Below are 22,852 nucleotides of genomic sequence, written 5' to 3'. Positions count from 1 at the left end.
AGTGTTACAGCCAGGACCTGCCGCAAACAGCCACGGGTGGAGTGGAGTTCAGCCCGCGATTGTTAACCTGTTAAATCCGGCTATCAAACTCATAGTGGGATTTAAAGGGAATCTGTCATCAGGTTTTCACCACCTAATCTGAGAGCAGCATAATGTAGGGGCAGAGATCCCGACTCCAGCGATGCGTCACTTACTGAGCTGTTTGATGTCATTCTGATATCACTGTTTATTCAGCAGGAAATTATCATTACAGGACTACTTGGTGTGCTGCAGGTAGTCCAGCAGATTCCTGAGCTCTGTATAACTGCGGGATTTACAGCAGAGGAGACAGCAGACAGCTCAGTAAGTGACACATTGCTGGAATCAGGGGCTCCGTCACTACATCGTTTTGATCTCAGGTGGGGGAGCAAAAACCTGGTGACCGATTCCCTTTAACACACGCCGGCATAGGGGCGTGCCATTTTTAGCTCCCAACAACGCACCCATAATGTGATAGCGGGTTGCTACGACAGCACTGGGTCTGCTGAAGACCTCCATGCTTGCCATAGCAGAGCTCCATTACCATCAGTCTGTGACCGGGCTTCAAAGGAGACTGTGATATTTGCTATACACAGCAATGCTGCACAAGTGATCGGACGATCGCAGGTTATAGCTCCGGCACACCTTAAAAGAATTAGGCAAAAAGTCTTGGGTGGTGCTAAAACGTGGTTTTATTGAAACAAAAAGAAAAGTCTGTCCCAACGTTTCGGCCCTGATAGGACCTTTTTCAGGGGTTCAATCAGACTAAAACATTAGAGTCAGTATTCAAATTACACCAAAAGGAACCGTACGAGGTCGTCATAGACAGGAAGAAATAAGATTAGGCTGTGACCACGTAAAGCGATTTCAAAGTAGGTAATAAGAGTGATGCCAGAAGGAGCCGTGAACTGACGTCCTAGGAAGGCCGGGGACCAGAGTATGGACTGCTCATTTACACTAAGGGGTCCCAGATGAGGTGAGCTTTAGGTAGTCATATAGGGTGTCATGTCCAGAAGGGTAGGTATGACCTGTCGCGACTAGGTAGAACGAGCTATTGCAGTAGTGCAGTTTGGACAGTGCCATTAGGCAACACATGTCAGATGCATCAAAAGGGGAGAACCTGTCACAACTAGGAAGTGCGAGCACATGCAGCGTATTGCAGTAATGGAGTTAGGACAATGTCATCAGGTAACATGTCAGGTGCATCAGAAGAAAACCCTCTGGCCCGGTTACTTCATGTAGGAAACCGCTCTATGTGAAGTAGGGTATTCCCTGAAAAATATCTTAAGGAGAAGAGGAGGTCTGGAGACACATATGGGACGCTGGGTGATGCCTGTGTCCGGGGAAGGAGGATTCTGGCTGCTGCATTACTGCAATACGCTGCATGTGCTCGTTCTACCTAGTCGCGACAGGTCATACCTACCCTTCTGGACATGACACACTATATGACTACCTAAAGCTCACCTCATCTGGGACCCCTTAGTGTAAATGAGCAGTCCATACTCTGGTCCCCGGCCTTCCTAGGACGTCCGTTCACGGCTCCTTCTGGCATCACTCTTATTACCTACTTTGAAATCGCTTTAGGCTAGGTTCACACTTCCGTTAAATTGTATCAGTCACAATCCGCTGCTCTGGTAAACAACGGAATCTGTTTAGCGGATTCCGTTGCTCCCATAGACTTGTATGAGCAGCAGATTGTGACTGATGATGCTGCGTTGCACCCTCCGCCCGACTGATCAGTCGTGGAACGACTGACCGCTGGGCTGGAGGAACGCAGCATGTAACGTTTTTTGAGCAGTGCAATCCGTCGGATTTCGCTGCGCATGCTCTCTGGCTCCCTGCACACGTCACCAGCTTTGCTTGGTTACCCGATATTTACCCTGGTTACGGTGCAAGGAGCCAGCGCTAAGCGGTGTACGCCCGTAACCAAGGTAAATATCGGGTGCTTTGCTTTACCCGATATTTAGTCTGGTTACGTGTGCAGGGAGGCCGACACTTTCCCGCTCAGCCCCGCCCCCTCCTGCACTCCGCACATGTACACACACACTCACTCACACACTCACCTGTCCCCAGCCATGCAAACCGCAGCACTGCCACTGACATCCTCAGCGCCTGGCTCCGCCCCCCGCTCGGCTCCGCCCCTCCCGCACTCCACATATGTACACTCACACACACACACTCACAACACTCACTCACACTCGCCTGTCCCAAGCCATGCAGACTGCAGCACTGCCACTGACATCCTCAGCGCCTGGCTCCGCCCCCCCCCCCGCTCGGCTCCGCCCCCTCCCGCACTCCGCACATGTACACACACACTCACTCACACACTCACCTGTCCCAAGCCATGCAAACCGCAGCACTGCCACTGACATCCTCAGCGCCTGGCTCCGCCCCCACTCGGCTCCGCCCCCGTTCGGCTCCGCCCCTCCCGCACTCCACATATGTACACTCACACACACACACACACAACACTCACTCACACTCACCTGTCCCAAGCCATGCAGACCGCAGCACTGCCACTGACATCCTCAGCGCCTGGCTCCGCCCCCCCGCTCGGCTCCGCCCCCTCCCGCACACAACGGAGTCCGACAATGAAATTCTTTTCTTTGTCATCCGTTGTACAATGCATCAGTCACATGCGTCAAGCGACGCATGTGACTGATACAAAACAACGGAAATGTGAACTTAGCCTTACATGGTCACAGCCTAATCTTATTTCTTCCTGTCTATGACGACCTTGTACGGTTCCTTTTGGTGTAATTTGAATACTGACTCTAATGTTTTAGTCTGATAGAACCCCTGAAAAAGATCCTATCAGGACCGAAACGTTGGGACAGACTTTTCTTTTTGTTTCAATAAAACCACGTTTTAGCACCACCCAAGACTTTTTGCCTAATTCTTTTAAGGTGTACCGGAGCTACATTTTTGTTTTAGTGGATATATTTCTCCAGAGCACCCAATTTTATAGTGAGCCAGGTTTATTCTACTATTGATTGCAGGTTATAGTCACCTAAGGGGACCGTTAAAAACAGTGAAAAGTAAAAGGGAAACCTAAAATAATAATAAAAAAGACATATGTGGGATCGCCACGTTCAGAAAAGTCTGATCAAATTCTAAAAATAAATTAATCCGATCAGTAAACAAGAGAAAATAAACACCACCAAAATTACATTTTTTTTTTTGTTGCCGCAATTTTAAAAAAAAAATGCTGCAACATGTGATTAACACGTCACATGTAACCGCAGACTGTATCAATAAAAACAGCGCCTCGCCCTGCAAAAAAATAAGCCCTCCCAAAGCAATGAAAATGTTACAGGTCTCGGGGAAATGGCGACAAAAAAAAATAAAAAAAAGTTTCTTGCAGACTTCAGATTTTTTTTTCCTCCACCACTAAAATGATAAAAACAAACTGGACCCGTTTGGTATCATCAGAATCATACTGCAAGGTCATTGTACCACAAAATGTACAGAGTAAAAACTATTCTTACAGAAAAATGTCAGAACTCTGTTTTATTTACAATTTTTCCACATTTGGAATTTCCCCCCGCTTTACAGTATGCCATATGGTACAACGAATAGAGCCATTCAAAAGTATATCTTGTCCTGGAAAAACAAGCCCTTGTAAATGGAGACGCAAAAAAAAAAAAAAAAGCAAAAAATTATATTTATATAACATATATATATATATATAGCTCTGGAGAGAAGGGGAGGAAAAAATGAAAACGTAAAAAGTTAAAATATTGAGAAGGGTCTGTGTCAGGTTATTACCTCCTCTCGGATATTATCTCATAGATATCCCGAATGTCTTGTCCTGAAGACTCCATGGAATCATAAAAAGCCAATTGGCTTTCATGGTTTGCAAAATCCACCTAAAAAAAACAAAAAACAAAAAACCTTTGATCAACTGCTGTGGACAGCGGATTGGTAGCATGTGCCGTATATACAGAACGCCACACATGTATGATGCCAGGGGGCGTCCGAGCATGCACGGTTATCTATCATTACTTGTGGGCAGTTCTTCAGGCAATTATACACAAAGCTGCATTACTACGGGTGCATAGAAAATAGAAAGCGTCTGCACTAAGGGAGCAGCTACCACGAGACCAGAGATTGCCACAAGAAGACATAACAGGAGGAAGGACAGAACTATAGGGAGAGTGGAAATGGGATGGTATAGGCAGGGGTCCGGACACGGGGGTGTGGAGCGGCAGTGTGTGTAAGCCTTCACATAGTGTGGGGACTGCTAGAGAGCCACTGACTAACCACAGAAAGGTACACAAGAAAACCATGAAGCCCCGGTCAGAGATGTCAGGGTTACCTTAGTGTAGAGCGTTAACTGCTTACCAGTAACAAGAGCTTTTAAGAAGTGACAACAAAGTGCTCAGAGGCGCGAGGCCGGCGCTCCGCTGCTGAGCTTCACGCCGGCCGCAGCCCCTGGGAAAGCTGAGAGGAGTCAGCAGCTTTCCAGCAGCCCCTGCCATGGGGGGGGGGAACAATAGTACAGCTAATGTCAGGACTTAAATTTTGATGCACTTATTAAGGTGGTCTGTGCACACCTTAACGATATTCCCACCAATCTTCCTCCCCTTGGTCTCTTTTACAGTTGCTTGGGCAAATTCAACCTCATTGTAGAGAATCAGGGCCATGCCTTTAAAGCGATCATACACCACCTGTCAGGGAAGAAAAACAAAAAACAAGGAAACATAAGAGCCGCGTCCACTGGGGACTGGGTAAAGAGCAGCGTTCATCTGGTCTAATGGCCATCGCATATCCCACGTAGGAATCCACTAGTGACGTGATGAGAAGGTTTGGGGCTCTTATGTAATGTATTCCATAGAAATCCTTATTGTTACTGGTAAGACAGCTGTGAATGACGCGGCCTCACTTAGCAATGAATACATGGATGTACAATGTATACTGCCCCCTCTCCACAATGGTGCAGGCCGTCATCCCATAGCATTACACATAGCGTCAGACCCCGCACTACTGCGCACAATTCAGGCTTTTTTCTCTCAGATTAATAGGATGTCTGACAATATATGTAATTGTAATTAAAAGGATGAAAGGACAGGAAAGAATATAAGAAGATGCAGGATAACACGGACACAATCACCCGTGTGTGCGCTCACGTACCTTAACCACGGGTCCGTATCGGCTAAAATGGCGCGTTAAATACTGCTCGGTGACGCTGGAGGACAGGCCGTCTATCCACACGCAGTTGGTAGGCATACTTTTCCCGAAGCCGAGCTGTAAGGATAAACATGCCAGTGACTACAAGGCGCCTGCGCCACGTCTTATGTGGCCGACACTCGGGGGGGGACATGCAGACTACATGCTATACCTTCAGCCGGTTGTTTCCCAGATACTCTCCGTCCATCTTCTTAATGGCTTTGCAGACGCTGGTAATGTCGCAGTACTGCAGGAAGGCATACTGAGGGACGCCATTCACCTTCTTCACGTCGATGTCCTGGACGGCAGAGAACACAAGATCAATAAACTGGATTACACCCATCACATAATCACACTGCCACGAGCCGCCAATCACCACCTACCACGATCTCCCCGAATCTCTGAAACACGTTGTGGAGGTCCAGGTGGGTGGTGGTCTTCTCCAAGTTGCCGATGAATAGAGTCCTGGTGGCCTTGGGGTGAAACTCATCTATCCGCTCGTCCAGGGGCCGGAACTCATTCTCACTTTCGGTTTCTAGAGGAAATGCAGGAGACGTTTGTGTCACTCGGAGCAGCCGTTATTCCCGGGGCCGGACGCCACTCGGAGGGGACAACGTACCTGGTCCTACCCATGCCGTTACTTCTATCTGCATCCCGAAGAAGAGTTTGCCTTTGGATGCGTTCAGTGCCTTTTCCTGGTCCTCCTGCTGCCTGAAGAAGACCAGCCCGTAGCGCTCCTCGGACACGCCGTGGATCTGCACGGACGTCACCTTCCCGTACTTCTTGAACTCGTGAAAAAGTCCATCTTTAAGGCTTGTATCTAGAGACAAAAGAGAAATCTTCATGGAGCTTCAGAACTCAGGACCCGACGGCTTGTGCAGGAGGAGACGGCAGGAGCCCTGCGAGGAGCCCCGCGAGGAGCCCTGCGAGGAGCCCTGCGAGGAGCCCCGCGAGGAGCCCTGCGAGGAGCCCTGCGAGGAGCCCATGACAGTACCCGCATACTCTACCTGATGAGCGCACGGGGAGATTCTGAACTTTGATCCCAAAACTTTTGCGAGGTTCATCTTTATCCATAGATAAGAGCGGCTGGGAAGGCGGTGCAGGGACGGCGGCAGACTGCACGGACCTGGCAGGAGACTCGTCACTGGAGGTGCTGCTGGAATCACTGCTGTAATAAGACAAGCAGCGTCAGTCGTCCCAATGCACACCAACATGTACAGCAACACACATCTACTGCACACCAACATGTGCAGCAACACACATCTACTGCACACCGACATGTGCAGCACCACACATCTACTGGACACCAACATGTGCAGCACCACACATCTACTGCACACCAACATGTGCCGCAACATACATCTACTGGACACCAACATGTGCAGCAACACACATCTACTGGACACCAACATGTGCCGCAACATACATCTACTGCACACCAACACACATCTACTGCACACCGACATGTGCAGCAACATACATCTACTGCACACCGACACGTGCAGCAACATACATCTACTGCACACCGACACGTGTAGTAACATACATCTACTGCACACCGACACGTGCAGCAACATACATCTACTGCACACCGACACGTGCAGCAACATACATCTACTGCACACCGACACGTGCAGCAACATACATCTACTGCACACCGACACGTGCAGCAACATACATCTACTGCACACCGACATGTGCAGCAACATACATCTACTGCACACCGACACGTGTAGCAACATACATCTACTGCGCACCGACACGTGTAGCAACATACATCTACTGCACACCGACACGTGCAGCAACATACATCTACTGCACACCGACACGTGCAGCAACATACATCTACTGCACACTGACATGTGCAGCAACACACATCTACTGCACACCGACACGTGCAGCAACACACATCTACTGCACACCGACACGTGCAGCAACACACATCTACTGCACACCGACACGTGCAGCAACACACATCTACTGCACACCGACACGTGCAGCAACACACATTTACTGCACACCGACATGTGCAGCAACACACATCTACAAGACACCAACATGTGCAGCACCACACATCTACTGCACACTGACATGTGCAGCAACACACATTTACTGCACAGCACCACACATCTACTGCACACCAACATGTGCAGCAACATACATCTACTGCACAGCAACACACATCTACGGCACACCAACATGTGCAGCACCACACATCTACTGCACAGCACCACACATCTACTGCACACTGACATGTGCAGCAACATACATCTACTGCACACTGACATGTGCAGCAACATACATCTACTGCACACTGACATGTGCAGCAACATACATCTACTGCACACTGACATGTGCAGCAACATACATCTACTGCACACTGACATGTGCAGCAACATACATCTACTGCACAGCAACACACATCTACGGCACAGCACCACACATCTACTGCACACTGACATGTGCAGCACCACACATCTACTGCACACCAATATGCTTAAACAGAGGGGTGAACAGGTTGGGATCCCAACAAATATTCAACAAGTCATGTTAAAATAAAGAAATGATTAGAGTAAGTTATAAAAACCTCAGTGTGAACACACCCTAGAAGGGACTTATCTGATTCATGCTGCCTGAAAAATAATGGACAGCAGGAATCAGAGTTTGGCAGCGTTACAGCCGGCCGGGGACTCTGCTTCTCTGAGGGGCGGCTGCCCGGAGCTGACAGCGGTCGCTGTGTGCGGAGTTCCCGTCAGTCCAGGGGGAAGCCGCAGGGTCCTGTACACACCAGTCAGCCATAGGCTACTCACATACAAGCCTGTAATAATGCAGCTGCACTCTGATTCATGATGGTTGGAGCAGACCATTATTAGATAGGGGGATAATGGCCTGAACAATTCAATGATTATACCGGACGGTTACCAGCAGAGGTGGTGCTGGAAGGTTGGCCCGGCTTCACACCCTGTACACAGCTGCACCACGTCCACCGCTCACTGTCGGGAAATTATCCGTGTAAAGAACCCTTTAAGCTCTGTTCACACCTGCGTTCAGACGTCCTGTTACTTTCCTTTTTTAGCAACATACGGCAAAACCATAGACAGGGGCCCCGGAGTAACGCCGGCAGGGGCCCCGGAGTAACGCCGGCAGGGGCCCCGGAGTAACGCCGGCAGGGGTCCCGGAGTAACGCCGGCAGGGGCCCCGGAGTAACGCCGGTAGGGGCCCCGGAGTAACGCCGGCAGGGGCCCCGGAGTAACGCCGGCTCAGATATGGAGCCCTCGGCTTCACTTATGCAATCAATTTCTATTGGTTAATTATTTTGTCTGTTCCTAAAAACTGAAAAGACAAAGGTTTGGACACAAGTGTGAACGGAGCCTTGCTGATCTCCAACACTATTAGTATGTGAAGAAACTGAAAAGTATAGAATGACAAATCCAATAAGTCGTCATATAAAGTAGCAGAGCACGTTATCCACAAGGGGGCGCCCTACACCCACCAGACACCAGGACCGCACGGGAAGGGGGGGACGACCCATTACCCCAGAGCTGAACTTCACATTCCAAAATAACAACGCATGCACGAGAAAAGACAGTCCGAGTCCGCAGTGTCATGGGCGCAGACGACACCGAGAGGGGAGGGGGGGGGGCGACACCGGGAGGGAGGGAGGGAGACACCGGGTGGGGGGGGCACACCGGGAGGGGGGAGGGAGACACCGGGGAGGGGGGGGGCACACCGGGAGGGGGGAGGGCGACACCGGAGGGGAGGGGGGGGGAACACCGGGAGGGGGGAGGGAGACACCGGGTGGGGGGGGGCACACCGGGAGGGAGGGAGGGAGACACCGGGTGGGGAGGGAGGGAGACACCGGGTGGGGGGGGCACACCGGGAGGGGGGAGGGAGACACCGGCGGGGGGGGGGGCACAACGGGAGGGGGACGCAGTCTCCCTTTTTAAAAGCTGGGAGCTGGACAGTGGCTGGTTGCTGTGTGAACGCCTCCGGTTTTCCCTTGCACGCAGGCATTCAGGGTCTTGGATGCATTTATATATTCCAATTTTTCTGCAATCCTACTTACTATAAAGTGACATGAGGCAGAAAAGCACAGGGATGAGTGCGGCCATCACCCTGGACACTATGGCCGTCCCCAGCGAGCAATGACCACACAACTAAGCACATTCTCGCTTTAGTCTAGTGATGCGGGGCGGACACTTATTTCAGTCCATTGGGTTCATGGTCTCCTGGAAAGGTTTCCCCTTCTCAATGACATGCTGGGCCACGGTCACCATCCATGATCCTGAGTGGTCAGCAGTAACATTTGGTGGGCATTAAGCCCCTTCCCGGTTTATCACCTCCTTCATTCTCCCACTGGGCAGCCTAGTCTTTGGCCCCACATGAGGCTTTGGTTGTGATCTCCATCCTGCGGCCGGTAGGATTTCTGTAGATGGAGGGGCAGTTTTCGGCAGGTACACATCTCCGGGGTCCGGGTGTACATTAGGGACAGATTCGCGTCATCTGCGCGTTCACATTGTGATCTCCATCCTGCAGGTCGGTAGGATTGCTGTAGACGGAGGGGCAGTTTTCGGCAGGTACACATCTCCGGGGTCCGGGTGTACATTAGGGACAGATTCGCGTCATCTGCGCGTTCACATTGTGATCTCCATCCTGCGGCCGGTAGGATTTCTGTAGACGGAGGGGCAGTTTTCGGCAGGTACACATCTCCGGGGTCCGGGTGTACATTAGGGACAGATTCGCTTCATCTGCGTGTTCACATTGTGATCTCCATGCTGCGGCCGGTAGGATTTCTGTAGATGGAGGGGCAGTTTTCGGCAGGTACACATCTCCGGGGTCCGGGTGTACATTAGGGACATATTCGCGTCATCTGCGCGTTCACATTGTGATCTCCATCCTGCGGCCGGTAGGATTTCTGTAGACGGAGGGGCAGTTTTCGGCAGGTACACATCTCCGGGGTCCGTGTGTACATTAGGGACAGATTCGCGTCATCTGCGCGTTCACATTGTGATCTCCATCCTGCGGCCGGTAGGATTTCTGTAGACGGAGGGGCAGTTTTCGGCAGGTACACATCTCCGGGGTCCGGGTGTACATTAGGGACAGATTCGCGTCATCTGCGCGTTCACATTGTGATCTCCATCCTGCAGGTCGGTAGGATTGCTGTAGACGGAGGGGCAGTTTTCGGCAGGTACACATCTCCGGGGTCCGGGTGTACATTAGGGACAGATTCGCGTCATCTGCGCGTTCACATTGTGATCTCCATCCTGCGGCCGGTAGGATTTCTGTAGACGGAGGGGCAGTTTTCGGCAGGTACACATCTCCGGGGTCCGGGTGTACATTAGGTGACAGATTCGCGTCATCTGCGCGTTCACATTGTGATCTCCATCCTGCGGCCGGTAGGATTTCTGTAGACGGAGGGGCAGTTTTCGGCAGGTACACATCTCCGGGGTCCGGGTGTACATTAGGTGACAGATTCGCGTCATCTGCGCGTTCACATTGTGATCTCCATCCTGCGGCCGGTAGGATTTCTGTAGACGGAGGGGCAGTTTTCGGCAGGAACACATCTCCGGGGTCCGGGTGTACATTAGGTGACAGATTCGCGTCATCTGCGCGTTCACATTGTGATCTCCATGCTGCGGCCGGTAGGATTTCTGTAGATGGAGGGGCAGTTTTCGGCAGGTACACATCTCCGGGGTCCGGGTGTACATTAGGTGACAGATTCGCGTCATCTGCGCGTTCACATTGTGATCTCCATCCTGCAGGTCGGTAGGATTGCTGTAGACGGAGGGGCAGTTTTCGGCAGGTACACATCTCCGGGGTCCGGGTGTACATTAGGGACAGATTCGCGTCATCTGCGCGTTCACATTGTGATCTCCATGCTGCGGCCGGTAGGATTTCTGTAGACGGAGGGGCAGTTTTCGGCAGGTACACATCTCCGGGGTCCGGGTGTACATTAGGGACAGATTCGCGTCATCTGCGCGTTCACATTGTGATCTCCATCCTGCAGGACGGTAGGATTTCTGTAGACGGAGGGGCAGTTTTCGGCAGGTACACATCTCCGGGGTCCGGGTGTACATTAGGTGACAGATTCGCTTCATCTGCGTGTTCACATTGTGATCTCCATGCTGCGGCCGGTAGGATTTCTGTAGATGGAGGGGCAGTTTTCGGCAGGTACACATCTCCGGGGTCCGGGTGTACATTAGGGACAGATTCGCGTCATCTGCGCGTTCACATTGTGATGAACACATTAGGACCCAGAGATATCAGACATTTTCTTTGTAAAACCTTGATTTAGAACCTGGAAAATGGCAAATTGTTTAAGAGGTTGGTTGTTTTTCTGAGTTTCTATGATCCTGTTTCCGGCCTAATGTCTGCTGTAATATTCCAGGAGGACTTTGTATGGCAGTTTCAAAAAATCGTGTAAAAAACACGTATAGGAGACTAATTCAGATTAAAGAAGGGAATTTTGTTACTTACCGTAAATTCCTTTTCTTCTAGCTCCTATTGGGAGACCCAGACGATCGGGTGTATAGCACTGCCTCCGGAGGCCACACAAAGCATTACACTAAAAAGTGTAAGGCCCCTCCCCTTCTGGCTATACACCCCCCGTGGGATCACTGGCTCACCAGTTTTAGTGCAAAAGCAAGAAGGAGGAAAGCTAATAACTGGTTTAAACAAATTCACTCCGAGTAACATCGGAGAACTGAAAACCGTTCAACATGAACAACATGTGTACCCGAAAAACAACCAAAAATCCCGAAGGACAACAGGGCGGGTGCTGGGTCTCCCAATAGGAGCTAGAAGAAAAGGAATTTACGGTAAGTAACAAAATTCCCTTCTTCGTCGCTCCATTGGGAGACCCAGACGATTGGGACGTCCAAAAGCTGTCCCTGGGTGGGGAAAGAAATACCTCATGTTAGAGCTGTAAAACAGCCCTCCCCTACGAGGAGGCAACTGCCGCCTGCAGGACTCTTCTACCTAGGCTGGCGTCCGCCGAAGCATAGGTATGCACCTGATAATGTTTGGTGAAAGTGTGCAGACTCGACCAGGTAGCCGCCTGGCACACCTGTTGAGCCGTAGCCTGGTGTCGTAATGCCCAGGACGCACCCACGGCTCTGGTAGAATGGGCCTTCAGCCCTGATGGAACCGGAAGCCCAGCAGAACGGTAGGCTTCAAGAATTGGTTCTTTGATCCATCGAGCCAGGGTGGCTTTGGAAGCCTGCGACCCTTTGCGCTTACCAGCGACAAGGACAAAGAGCGCATCCGAGCGGCGCAGGGGCGCCGTGCGGGAAATGTAGATTCTGAGTGCTCTCACCAGATCCAACAAATGTAAATCCTTTTCATACCGATGAACTGCATGAGGACAAAACGAAGGCAAAGAGATATCCTGATTAAGATGAAAAGAGGATACCACCTTAGGGAGAAACTCCTGAATGGGGCGCAGCACTACCTTGTCCTGGTGGAACACCAGGAAAGGAGCTTTGGATGACAGCGCTGCTAGTTCAGACACTCTCCGAAGAGACGTGACCGCTACCAGAAAGGCCACTTTCTGTGAGAGTCGAGAAAGTGACACATCCCTCAGAGGCTCGAAGGGCGGCTTCTGGAGAGCAACAAGGACCTTGTTTAGATCCCACGGATCTAACGGCCGCCTGTACGGAGGTACGATATGACAAACCCCCTGCAGGAACGTGCGCACCTGAGAAAGTCGTGCTAGACGCTTCTGAAAAAACACGGATAGTGCCGAGACTTGCCCTTTAAGGGAGCCGAGCGACAAGCCCTTTTCCAACCCAGATTGCAGGAAGGAAAGAACGACAGGTAACGCGAATGGCCAGGGGGATACTCCTTGTGCAGAGCACCAGGATAAGAAAATCTTCCACGTTCTGTGGTAGATCTTAGCAGACGTGGGCTTCCTAGCCTGTCTCATGGTGGCCACGACCCCTTGGGATAATCCTGAAGACGCTAGGATCCAGGACTCAATGGCCACACAGTCAGGTTCAGGGCCGCGGAATTCCGATGGAAAAACGGCCCTTGGGACAGTAAGTCTGGACGGTCTGGTAGTGCCCACGGTTGGCCGACCGTGAGATGCCACAGATCCGGGTACCACGACCTCCTCGGCCAGTCTGGGGCGACGAGTATGACGCGGCCGCAATCGGATCTGATCTTGCGTAACACTCTGGGCAAGAGTGCCAGAGGTGGAAACACATAAGGGAGCCGGAACTGCGACCAATCCTGCACTAAGGCGTCTGCCGCCAGCGCTCTTTGATCGCGAGACCGCGCTATGAAGGTCGGGACCTTGTTGTTGTGCCGAGACGCCATTAGGTCGACGTCCGGCACCCCCCAGCGGCGGCAGATTTCCTGAAACACGTCCGGGTGAAGGGACCATTCCCCTGCGTCCATGCCCTGGCGACTGAGGAAGTCTGCTTCCCAGTTTTCTACGCCCGGGATGTGAACTGCTGATATGGTGGATGCTCTTTCCTCCACCCACATCCGAATCCGCCGGACTGCCTGGGAGGCTTGCCGACTGCGTGTTCCGCCTTGGTGGTTGATGTATGCCACCGCTGTGGAGTTGTCCGACTGAATTCGGATCTGCCTTCCTTCCAGCCACTGCTGGAAGGCTAATAGGGCAAGATACACTGCCCTGATTTCCAGAACATTGATCTGAAGGGTGGACTCCTGCTGAGTCCACGTCCCTTGAGCCCTGTGGTGGAGAAAAACTGCTCCCCACCCTGACAGACTCGCATCTGTCGTGACCACTGCCCAGGATGGGGGCAGGAATGATCTTCCCTGTGATAATGAGGTGGGAAGAAGCCACCATTGCAGAGAGTCCTTGGCCGTCTGGGAAAGGGAGACTTTCCTGTCTAGGGAAGTTGTCTTCCCGTCCCATTGGCGGAGAATGTCCCATTGAAGTGGGCGCAGATGAAACTGCGCGAACGGGACTGCCTCCATTGCTGCCACCATCTTCCCTAGGAAGTGCATGAGGCGCCTTAAGGGGTGCGACTGACCCTGAAGGAGAGCCTGCAGCCCAGTCTGTAGAGACCGCTGCTTGTCCAGCGGAAGCTTCACTATCGCTGAGAGAGTATGAAACTCCATGCCAAGATACGTTAGTGATTGAGTCGGTGCCAGGCTTGACTTTGAAAAGTTGATGATCCACCCGAAAGTCTGGAGAGTCTCCAGCGCAACATTCAGGCTGAGTTGGCATGCCTCTTGAGAGGGTGCTTTGACAAGTAGATCGTCTAAATAAGGGATCACGGAATGTCCCTGAGAATGCAAGACTGCTACCACTGCTGCCATGACCTTGGTGAAAACCCGTGGGGCTGTCGCCAGACCAAATGGCAGAGCTACGAACTGGAGATGGTCGTCTCCTATCACGAAACGTAAAAAAAAACGTTGGTGCTCTGTAGCAATCGGCACGTGGAGATAAGCATCTTTGATGTCTATTGATGCTAGGAAATCTCCTTGAGACATTGAGGCAATGACTGAGCGGAGGGATTCCATCCGGAACCGCCTGGCGTTCACATGCTTGTTGAGCAGCTTTAGGTCCAGAACAGGACGAAACGAGCCGTCCTTTTTTGGAACCACAAAGAGATTGGAGTAAAAACCTTGCCCTTGTTCCTGCTGAGGAACAGGGATCACCACTCCTTCTGCTTTTAGTGAGCCCACCGCCTGCAGAAGGGCATTTGCTCGGTCGGGATGTGGGGAGGTTCTGAAGAACCGAGGCGGAGGACGAGAACTGAACTCTATCCTGTACCCGTGAGACAAAATTTCTGTTACCCACCGGTCTTTGACCTGTGGCAGCCAAATGTCGCAAAAGCGGGAGAGCCTGCCACCGACCGAGGATGCGGAGGGATGAGGCCGAAAGTCATGAGGCAGCCGCCTTGGAAGCGGTTCCTCCGGTTGCTTTCTTGGGGCGTGAGTGAGCCCGCCAGGAATCTGAGCTCCTTTGCTCCTTCTGAGTCCCTTTGGACGAGGAGAATTGGGTCTTGCCGGAGCCTCGAAAGGACCGAAACCTCGACTGCCACTTCCTCTGTTGAGGTTTGCTTGATCTGGGCTGGGGTAAGGAGGAGTCTTTACCCTTGGATTGTTTAATGATTTCAGCCAATTGCTCACCAAACAGTCTATCTACAGATAGTGGCAAGCTGGTTAAACATTTTTTGGAAGCAGAATCCGCTTTCCATTCCTTTAACCACAAGGCTCTGCGCAAAACCACAGAGTTGGCAGACGCCATTGAGGTACGGCTTGTAGAGTCCAGGACAGCGTTGATAGCGTAAGTCGCAAACGCAGACATTTGCGAGGTTAGGGACGCTACTCGCGGCACTGCTGGACATATGATAGAGTCCACCTGTGCCAGGCCAGCTGAAATAGCTTGGAGTGCCCACACGGCCGCGAATGCTGGAGCAAACGACGCGCCGATAGCTTCATAGACAGATTTCAACCAAAGGTCCATCTGTCTGTCATTGGCATCTTTAAGTGAAGCCCCATCCTCCACTGCAACTATGGATCTAGCCGCAAGCCTGGAGATTGGGGGGTCCACCTTTGGACACTGGGTCCAGCGTTTGACCACGTCAGGGGGAAAGGGATAACGTGTATCCTTAAGACGTTTGGAGAAACGCTTGTCTGGATAAGCCTGGTGTTTCTGGACTGATTCTCTGAAGTCAGCGTGGTCCAGAAAAGTACTCAGTTTAGGCTTGGGATACCTGAAATGGAACTTCTCCTGCTGTGCAGCTGCCTCCTCTGCTGAAGGGGCAGGGGGAGAAATTTCCAATAGACTATTGATGGCCGCTATAAGGTCATTTACCATGGCGTCACCATCAGGAGTATCCAGATTGAGAGCAGTTTCAGGATTAGACTCCTGATCACCCACCTCTGTCTCATCATGTAGAGACTCTTCTCGTTGAGACCCTGATCCGCGTGATGACGTGGAGGGTCTCTCCCAGCGAGCTCGCTTAGGCTGCCTGGGACTGTCATCTGAGTCAGAGCCGTCAGGCTGAGATGCCTGGGACCCCCTTGAATCACGGATTAACTCCAACTGAGGGGGACCGGGGAACGTTGCCGCAGCAGTGTCCATGGTCTGAGTAACTGCCCTGGCCTGCAAGGTCTCTAGTATCTTTGTCATAGTGACAGACATCTTGTCAGCAAAAACTGCAAACTCTGTCCCCGTCACCGGGACAGGGTTCACCGGCGACTCTGCCTGGGCCACTACCACCATAGACTCCGGCTGACGAAGTGGCACAGGGACCGAACATTGCACACAATGGGGGTCATTGTAACCTGCCGGTAGATCAGCCCCACAAGCGGCACAAGCAGCGCTTACAGCCTGTGTCTTGGCACCCTTGCGTTTTGCGGATGACATGTTGTCGTCTCCTCAGAGCAAGATAGGGTATACAGCCAAGAAGCGACCTTACAGTGCAATATATATATGCATATATATATGGTATAGAGAAAAAAAGGTACACCAAAATAACACTGTGGCACTAGTGGGGCCAGCACTAATGTGCTGCTTACCGCCCGCTTAACGCGGGTGTGTGGTCGCCAGAAATCCCTTGTCTGGGTCTCCCAGAGCCTGTGTCCGTCCTCCAGCCAGACTGCATGCAGGAATGGCTGCCGGCGTCCTGTGGAGAGGGGCGGGCCCTGGGCGTGTGCAGACAAAGAGCGGGAAACCTGCGTCCCCCTGTGCTCAGTGAGAGGGCTGGAGCATGTAAATAAGACTCCAGCCCTCGGCGCTGATTAATCGTACAGCGTCTCTCCCTTGCCCTGATTGACAGGGAGGGGGCGGGAACGAAGCGGAGCTAGGCCGCAGAAGCCGGGGACTAAATTTATAAGCGCCGCCGCCGTAAAAGCGCGGTCGGCGCTAAGTCCCCGGCGCACTACAAGTCCCAGCCGCGCCGCCGCTCCAGGGGCGGCCGGCGCGGCAGTCCCCAACACATAAAGTCACTCAGAAAAACTGTAGTGACTGTAACCCCAGCGCGCAGCGCTACTGTCCCCGGCGCACTAGCACACCCAGCAAGTCTGGAATGTGCGCGGCCTGTTTGGGACACAGAGTACCTGAATGTCGCAGGGCCTTGTCCCTGAACGGTACCCAGCTCCGTATCCAGCAGGTTCTACGGGTCTGTGGATGGAGCCCGGCCTCAGGGCTTGGGGGCCGGTAAGATCCCACTTCCTCAGAGCCCCTCAGGGGGATGGGGAAGGAAAACAGCATGTGGGCTCCAGCCTCCGTACCCGCAATGGGTACCTCAACCTTAACAAACACCGCCGACATAAAGTGGGGTGAGAAGGGAGCATGCTGGGGGCCCTATATGGGCCCTCTTTTCTTCCATCCGACATGGTCAGCAGCTACTGCTGACTAAACAGTGGAGCTGTGCGTGGATGTCTGACCTCCTTCGCACAAAGCAGAAAACTGGTGAGCCAGTGATCCCACTGGGGGTGTATAGCCAGAAGGGGAGGGGCCTTACACTTTTTAGTGTAATGCTTTGTGTGGCCTCCGGAGGCAGTACTATACACCCAATCGTCTGGGTCTCCCAATGGAGCGCCGAAGAAATATCAAATTTTATTTAAATAACCAATAGGGTAAATTCATTATACATACATGCAAGTATGAGGTAAGTGGATTCTATATTCACCCACCCATCAATAAACCACCAAGGTCAACCCATCATAGTATCAAGACCGTAGATAGACAGCCAGTGCAGCAATGATAAAGACGCGTGTCGCCAAAGCTTCATCAGCGGGGTGCAGGCGAATGCACCCCGCTGATGAAGCTTTGGCGACACGCGCGTCCGGGTTGAAGGGTATTTGCCTGTCCACCTCTGAACCACCTTTGTCTGGCTCCCCATTCTCACACCATGGGTAAGTCCATATACGGTTGTTATTTGATGTGACTGTTCACATGGCGCGTCTTATCATTGCTGCACTGGCTGTCTATCTACGGTCTTGATACTATGATGGGTTGACCTTGGTGGTTTATTGATGGGTGGGTGAATATAGAATCCACTTACCTCATACTTGCATGTATGTATAATGAATTTACCCTATTGGTTATTTAAATAAAATTTGATATTTTAATCTGAATTAGTCTCCTATACGTGTTTTTTACACGATTTTTTGAGTCAAATTTTGGAGTATATTCTATGACGTCCGTTTATTGGGGTACAATATTTAATCCACTAGGATGAAATTATATTATGATATCTTCCCCTATTTGTCTATGCTATATTTTGTTTTGTATGGCAGTTTGCCCGCAGTCTTCTGTGCCGGGGTTTAGGCCACGCGGGCGTCATTAGGCCCCGTCTGCAGTATTGTGGGGCAGATTCGGGCAGAGGACGATGCCCCCCTGTAGCAATCTGTGTGGCATACGATGGCCTCTCTCCCCATAGGCTCCATGTTGTGGCCTCTGCACATGTCGTCTACACCATAAAAGTTAAACTCTTTTCATAGTAAAGGTGACTGCACCTTACACAGCGGCCATCCAAAGGGCCAGTCCTGTAACACAGAGATGGCTCGGGCCCGTTTGTAGAGTTGTTTTCAGCTCTGGCTCTTATGAGTGGGATTCGGAGCATCTTCTATCTTGTCCCATATGTCTTCATGAGGCCAAGACTGGCTGTCATCGGGAGAAGACGATACCAGGATGCCGGCCGACACTTAGGGGGCGATGATTAAATGACCAAGTAGGTTTAGTTGGATGGAGCCAAGGGTGACGCACCACAACGCACAGGGAAGGGGAGGGGGGGGGGGGAGAGTCACAGAACACCCCAACGTGGGGTATGTGGGGGGGGGGGGGGGTCACAGTGCACCACAACGTGCGGTTGGGGGGTGCGGGGCACAGCACACAACGGGGCAGAGATACAGTCCGTGAACATGTCCTCCCCCATCTGCAGCACTCATCACTTCATTTATGCTGGCAAAAAGAATATCAGTGGTGACCAGAAGATCAGCGAGTGTAAAGCGGTGGCCATTGGCTTCCCACGCCATCAGTCAGCACTTGTGCATTTATCGGCCTGTGGACTTACAAGGGGCTTTACCACAACCGACTGCTCGTGACCGCGAGGAAAGAATATGTAAAGCAAATACACTACAGTGATCAGAAACGCAGGGATATCTGGCTTTCGGGTGAAATTTCAGGACGATCCTACATTGCCCTCTGACCTTTTCAGGTGACCTTATTGTGACCTCTAATCTTTTGGATACTCATAGTCCAGCTGTTCAATGGTTCAGGACTTTTTGCACAATTTGCTGTTGTCCAACAAGGAGCTAAATGGCAAAACTCAGCAGGTGATTGCTCCTCGGCCGATTCTGCAGTTTTCACACCTACAGAGAACGGAGAATCTGGATTTTTTATCGCACGTAACTAACTGTAACAGACAGAATCCCCCAAAATCCAGAAAACCGCTACATAATCTGCATGTTATTGCGTGACACAATATTTGATACAACAGAAAAGCAGAAGTTAATATTCGGTGAAAACTTTTGTTTGCAGTTACAGGCGCAGGATGGTTTCGATAATTCTTGACCAGGTTTGCACACACTGCAGCAGGGGTTTCAGCCCACTCCTCCATACAGATCTCCTCCAGATCTTTCAGATCACTCCTCCATACAGATCATCTCCAGATCTTTCAGCCCACTCCTCCATACAGATCTTCTCCAGATCTTTCAGGTCATTCCTCCATACAGATCTTCTCCAGGTCTTTCAGGTCACTCCTCCATACAGATCTCCTCCAGATCTTTCAGGTCACTCCTCCATACAGATCTCCTCCAGATCTTTCAGGTCCCTCCTCCATACAGATCTTCTCCAGATCTTTCAGGTCACTCCTCCATACAGATCTCCTCCAGATCTTTCAGGTCACTCCTCCATACAGATCTTCTCCAGATCTTTCAGGTCATTCCTCCATACAGATCTTCTCCAGATCTTTCAGGTCACTCCTCCATACAGATCTCCTCCAGATCTTTCAGGTCACTCCTCCATACAGATCTCCTCCAGATCTTTCAGGTCACTCCTCCATACAGATCTTCTCCAGATCTTTCAGGTCACTCCTCCATACAGATCTTCTCCAGATCTTTCAGGTCATTCCTCCATACAGATCTTCTCCAGATCTTTCAGGTCACTCCTCCATACAGATCTCCTCCAGATCTTTCAGGTCACTCCTCCATACAGATCTCCTCCAGATCTTTCATGCTGCTCCTCCATACAGATCTCCTCCAGATCTTTCAGGTCACTGATCCATACAGATCTTCTCCAGATCTTTCAGGTCACTCCTCCATACAGATCTCCTCCAGATCTTTCAGGTCACTCCTCCATACAGATCTCCTCCAGATCTTTCAGGTCACTCCTCCATACAGATCTTCTCCAGATCTTTCAGGTCATTCCTCCATACAGATCTTCTCCAGATCTTTCAGGTCACTCCTCCATACAGATCTTCTCCAGATCTTTCAGGTCACTCATCCATACAGATCTCCTCCAGATCTTTCAGGTCACTCCTCCATACAGATCTCCTCCAGATCTTTCAGGTCACTCCTCCATACACATCTCCTCCAGATCTTTCAGGTCACTCCTCCATACAGATCTCCTCCAGATCTTTCAGGTCACTCCTCCATACACATCTCCTCCAGATCTCTCAGGTCACTCCTCCATACAGATCTCCTCCAGATCTTTCAGGTCACTCCTCCATACACATCTCCTCCAGATCTCTCAGGTCACTCCTCCATACAGATCTTCTCCAGATCTTTCAGGTCACTCCTCCATACACATCTCCTCCAGATCTTTCAGGTCACTCCTCCATACAGATCTTCTCCAGATCTTTCAGGTCACTCCTCCATACAGATCTCTTCCAGATCTTTCAGGTCACTCCTCCATACAGATCTCCTCCAGATCTTTCAGGTCACTCCTCCATACAGATCTTCTCCAGATCTTTCAGCCCACTCCTCCATACAGATCTCCTCCAGATCTTTCAGCCCACTCCTCCATACAGATCTCCTCCAGATCTTTCAGGTCACTCCTCCATACAGATCTTCTCCAGATCTTTCAGGTCACTCCTCCATACAGATCTACTCCAGATCTTTCAGGTCACTCCTCCATACAGATCGTCTCCAGGTCTTTCAGGTCACTCCTCCATACAGATCTTCTCCAGATCTTTCAGGTCACTCCTCCATACAGATCTTCTCCAGCTCTTTCAGGTCACTCCTCCATACAGATCTTCTCCAGATCTCTCAGGTCACTCCTCCATACAGATCTCCTCCAGATCTCTCAGGTCACTCCTCCATACAGATCTCCTCCAGATCTTTCAGGTCACTCCTCCATACAGATCTCCTCCAGATCTTTCAGGTCACTCCTCCATACAGATCGTCTCCAGATCTTTCAGGTCACTCCTCCATACAGATCTCCTCCAGATCTTTCAGGTCACTCCTCCATACAGATCTCCTCCAGATCTTTCAGGTCACTCCTCCATACAGATCTCCTCCAGATCTTTCAGGTCACTCCTCCATACAGATCTCCTCCAGATTTTTCAGGTCACTCCTCCATACAGATCTCCTCCAGATCTTTCAGGTCACTCCTTCATACAGATCTCCTCCAGATCTTTCAGGTCACTCCTCCATACAGATCTTCTCCAGATCTTTCAGGTCACTCCTCCATACAGATCTCCTCCAGATCTTTCAGGTCACTCCTCCATACAGATCGTCTCCAGATCTTTCAGGTCACTCCTCCATACAGATCGTCTCCAGATCTTTCAGGTCACTCCTCCATACAGATCTCCTCCAGATCTTTCAGGTCACTCCTCCATACAGATCTCCTCCAGATCTTTCAGGTCACTCCGCCATACACATCTTCTCCAGATCGTTCAGGTCACTCCTCCATACAGATCTTCTCCAGATCTTTCAGCCCACTCCTCCATACAGATCGTCTCCAGATCTTTCAGGTCACTCCTCCATACAGATAGTCTCCAGATCTTTCAGGTCACTCCTCCATACAGATCTTCTCCAGATCTTTCAGGTCACTCCTCCATACAGATCTTCTCCAGATCTTTCAGGTTTCTCCTCCATACAGATCTTCCCCAGATCTTTCAGGTCACTCCTCCATACAGATCTCCTCCAGATCTTTCAGGTCACTCCTCCATACAGATCTCCTCCAGATCTTTCAGGTCACTCCTCCATACAGATCTTCTCCAGATCTTTCAGGTCACTCCTCCATACAGATCTCCTCCAGATCTTTCAGGTCACTCCTCCATACAGATCTCCTCCAGATCTTTCAGGTCACTCCTCCATACAGATCGTCTCCAGATCTTTCAGGTCACTCCTCCATACAGATCTCCTCCAGATCTTTCAGGTCACTCCTCCATACAGATCTCCTCCAGATCGTTCAGGTCACTCCGCCATACACATCTTCTCCAGATCGTTCAGGTCACTCCTCCATACAGATCTTCTCCAGATCTTTCAGGTCACTCCTCCATACAGATCTCCCCCAGATCTTTCAGCCCACTCCTCCATACAGATCGTCTCCAGATCTTTCAGGTCACTCCTCCATACAGATCTCCTCCAGATCTTTAAGGTCACTCCTCCATACAGATCTCCTCCAGATCGTTCAGGTCACTCCGCCATACACATCTTTTCCAGATCGTTCAGGTCACTCCTCCATACAGATCTCCTCCAGATCTTTCAGCCCACTCCTCCATACAGATCG

At 51.2% G+C, this 22,852-nt stretch overlaps 1 protein-coding gene across 4 annotated transcripts in view; it reads right to left on the bottom strand.

The window, feature by feature from the left end:
• SPEN (spen family transcriptional repressor) overlaps window positions 1-22,852 on the bottom strand; it is a 106,487-nt gene that overhangs the window by 14,614 nt on the left and 69,021 nt on the right. For 2 of the 4 annotated variants that reach the window (XM_075328160.1, XM_075328163.1), the window contains 7 exons: window positions 6,195-6,355; window positions 5,807-6,007; window positions 5,571-5,722; window positions 5,360-5,485; window positions 5,152-5,265; window positions 4,575-4,688; window positions 3,787-3,887 (listed from right to left, as the gene is read on the bottom strand). In XM_075328160.1, coding sequence (XP_075184275.1) covers window positions 3,787-3,887; window positions 4,575-4,688; window positions 5,152-5,265; window positions 5,360-5,485; window positions 5,571-5,722; window positions 5,807-6,007; window positions 6,195-6,355 — 969 coding nt within the window. The remainder of the gene's footprint in view (window positions 1-3,786; window positions 3,888-4,574; window positions 4,689-5,151; window positions 5,266-5,359; window positions 5,486-5,570; window positions 5,723-5,806; window positions 6,008-6,194; window positions 6,356-22,852) is intronic. The other 2 variants (XM_075328161.1, XM_075328162.1) reach the window with 2 other exon arrangements.

Source organism: Anomaloglossus baeobatrachus, chromosome 11 (assembly GCF_048569485.1).
Source record: "Anomaloglossus baeobatrachus isolate aAnoBae1 chromosome 11, aAnoBae1.hap1, whole genome shotgun sequence".
NCBI classification, from domain to species: domain Eukaryota; kingdom Metazoa; phylum Chordata; class Amphibia; order Anura; family Aromobatidae; genus Anomaloglossus; species Anomaloglossus baeobatrachus.
The sequence above is the reverse complement of the archived record's forward strand: the minus strand, read 5'-3'. Positions and strand labels throughout refer to the sequence as shown.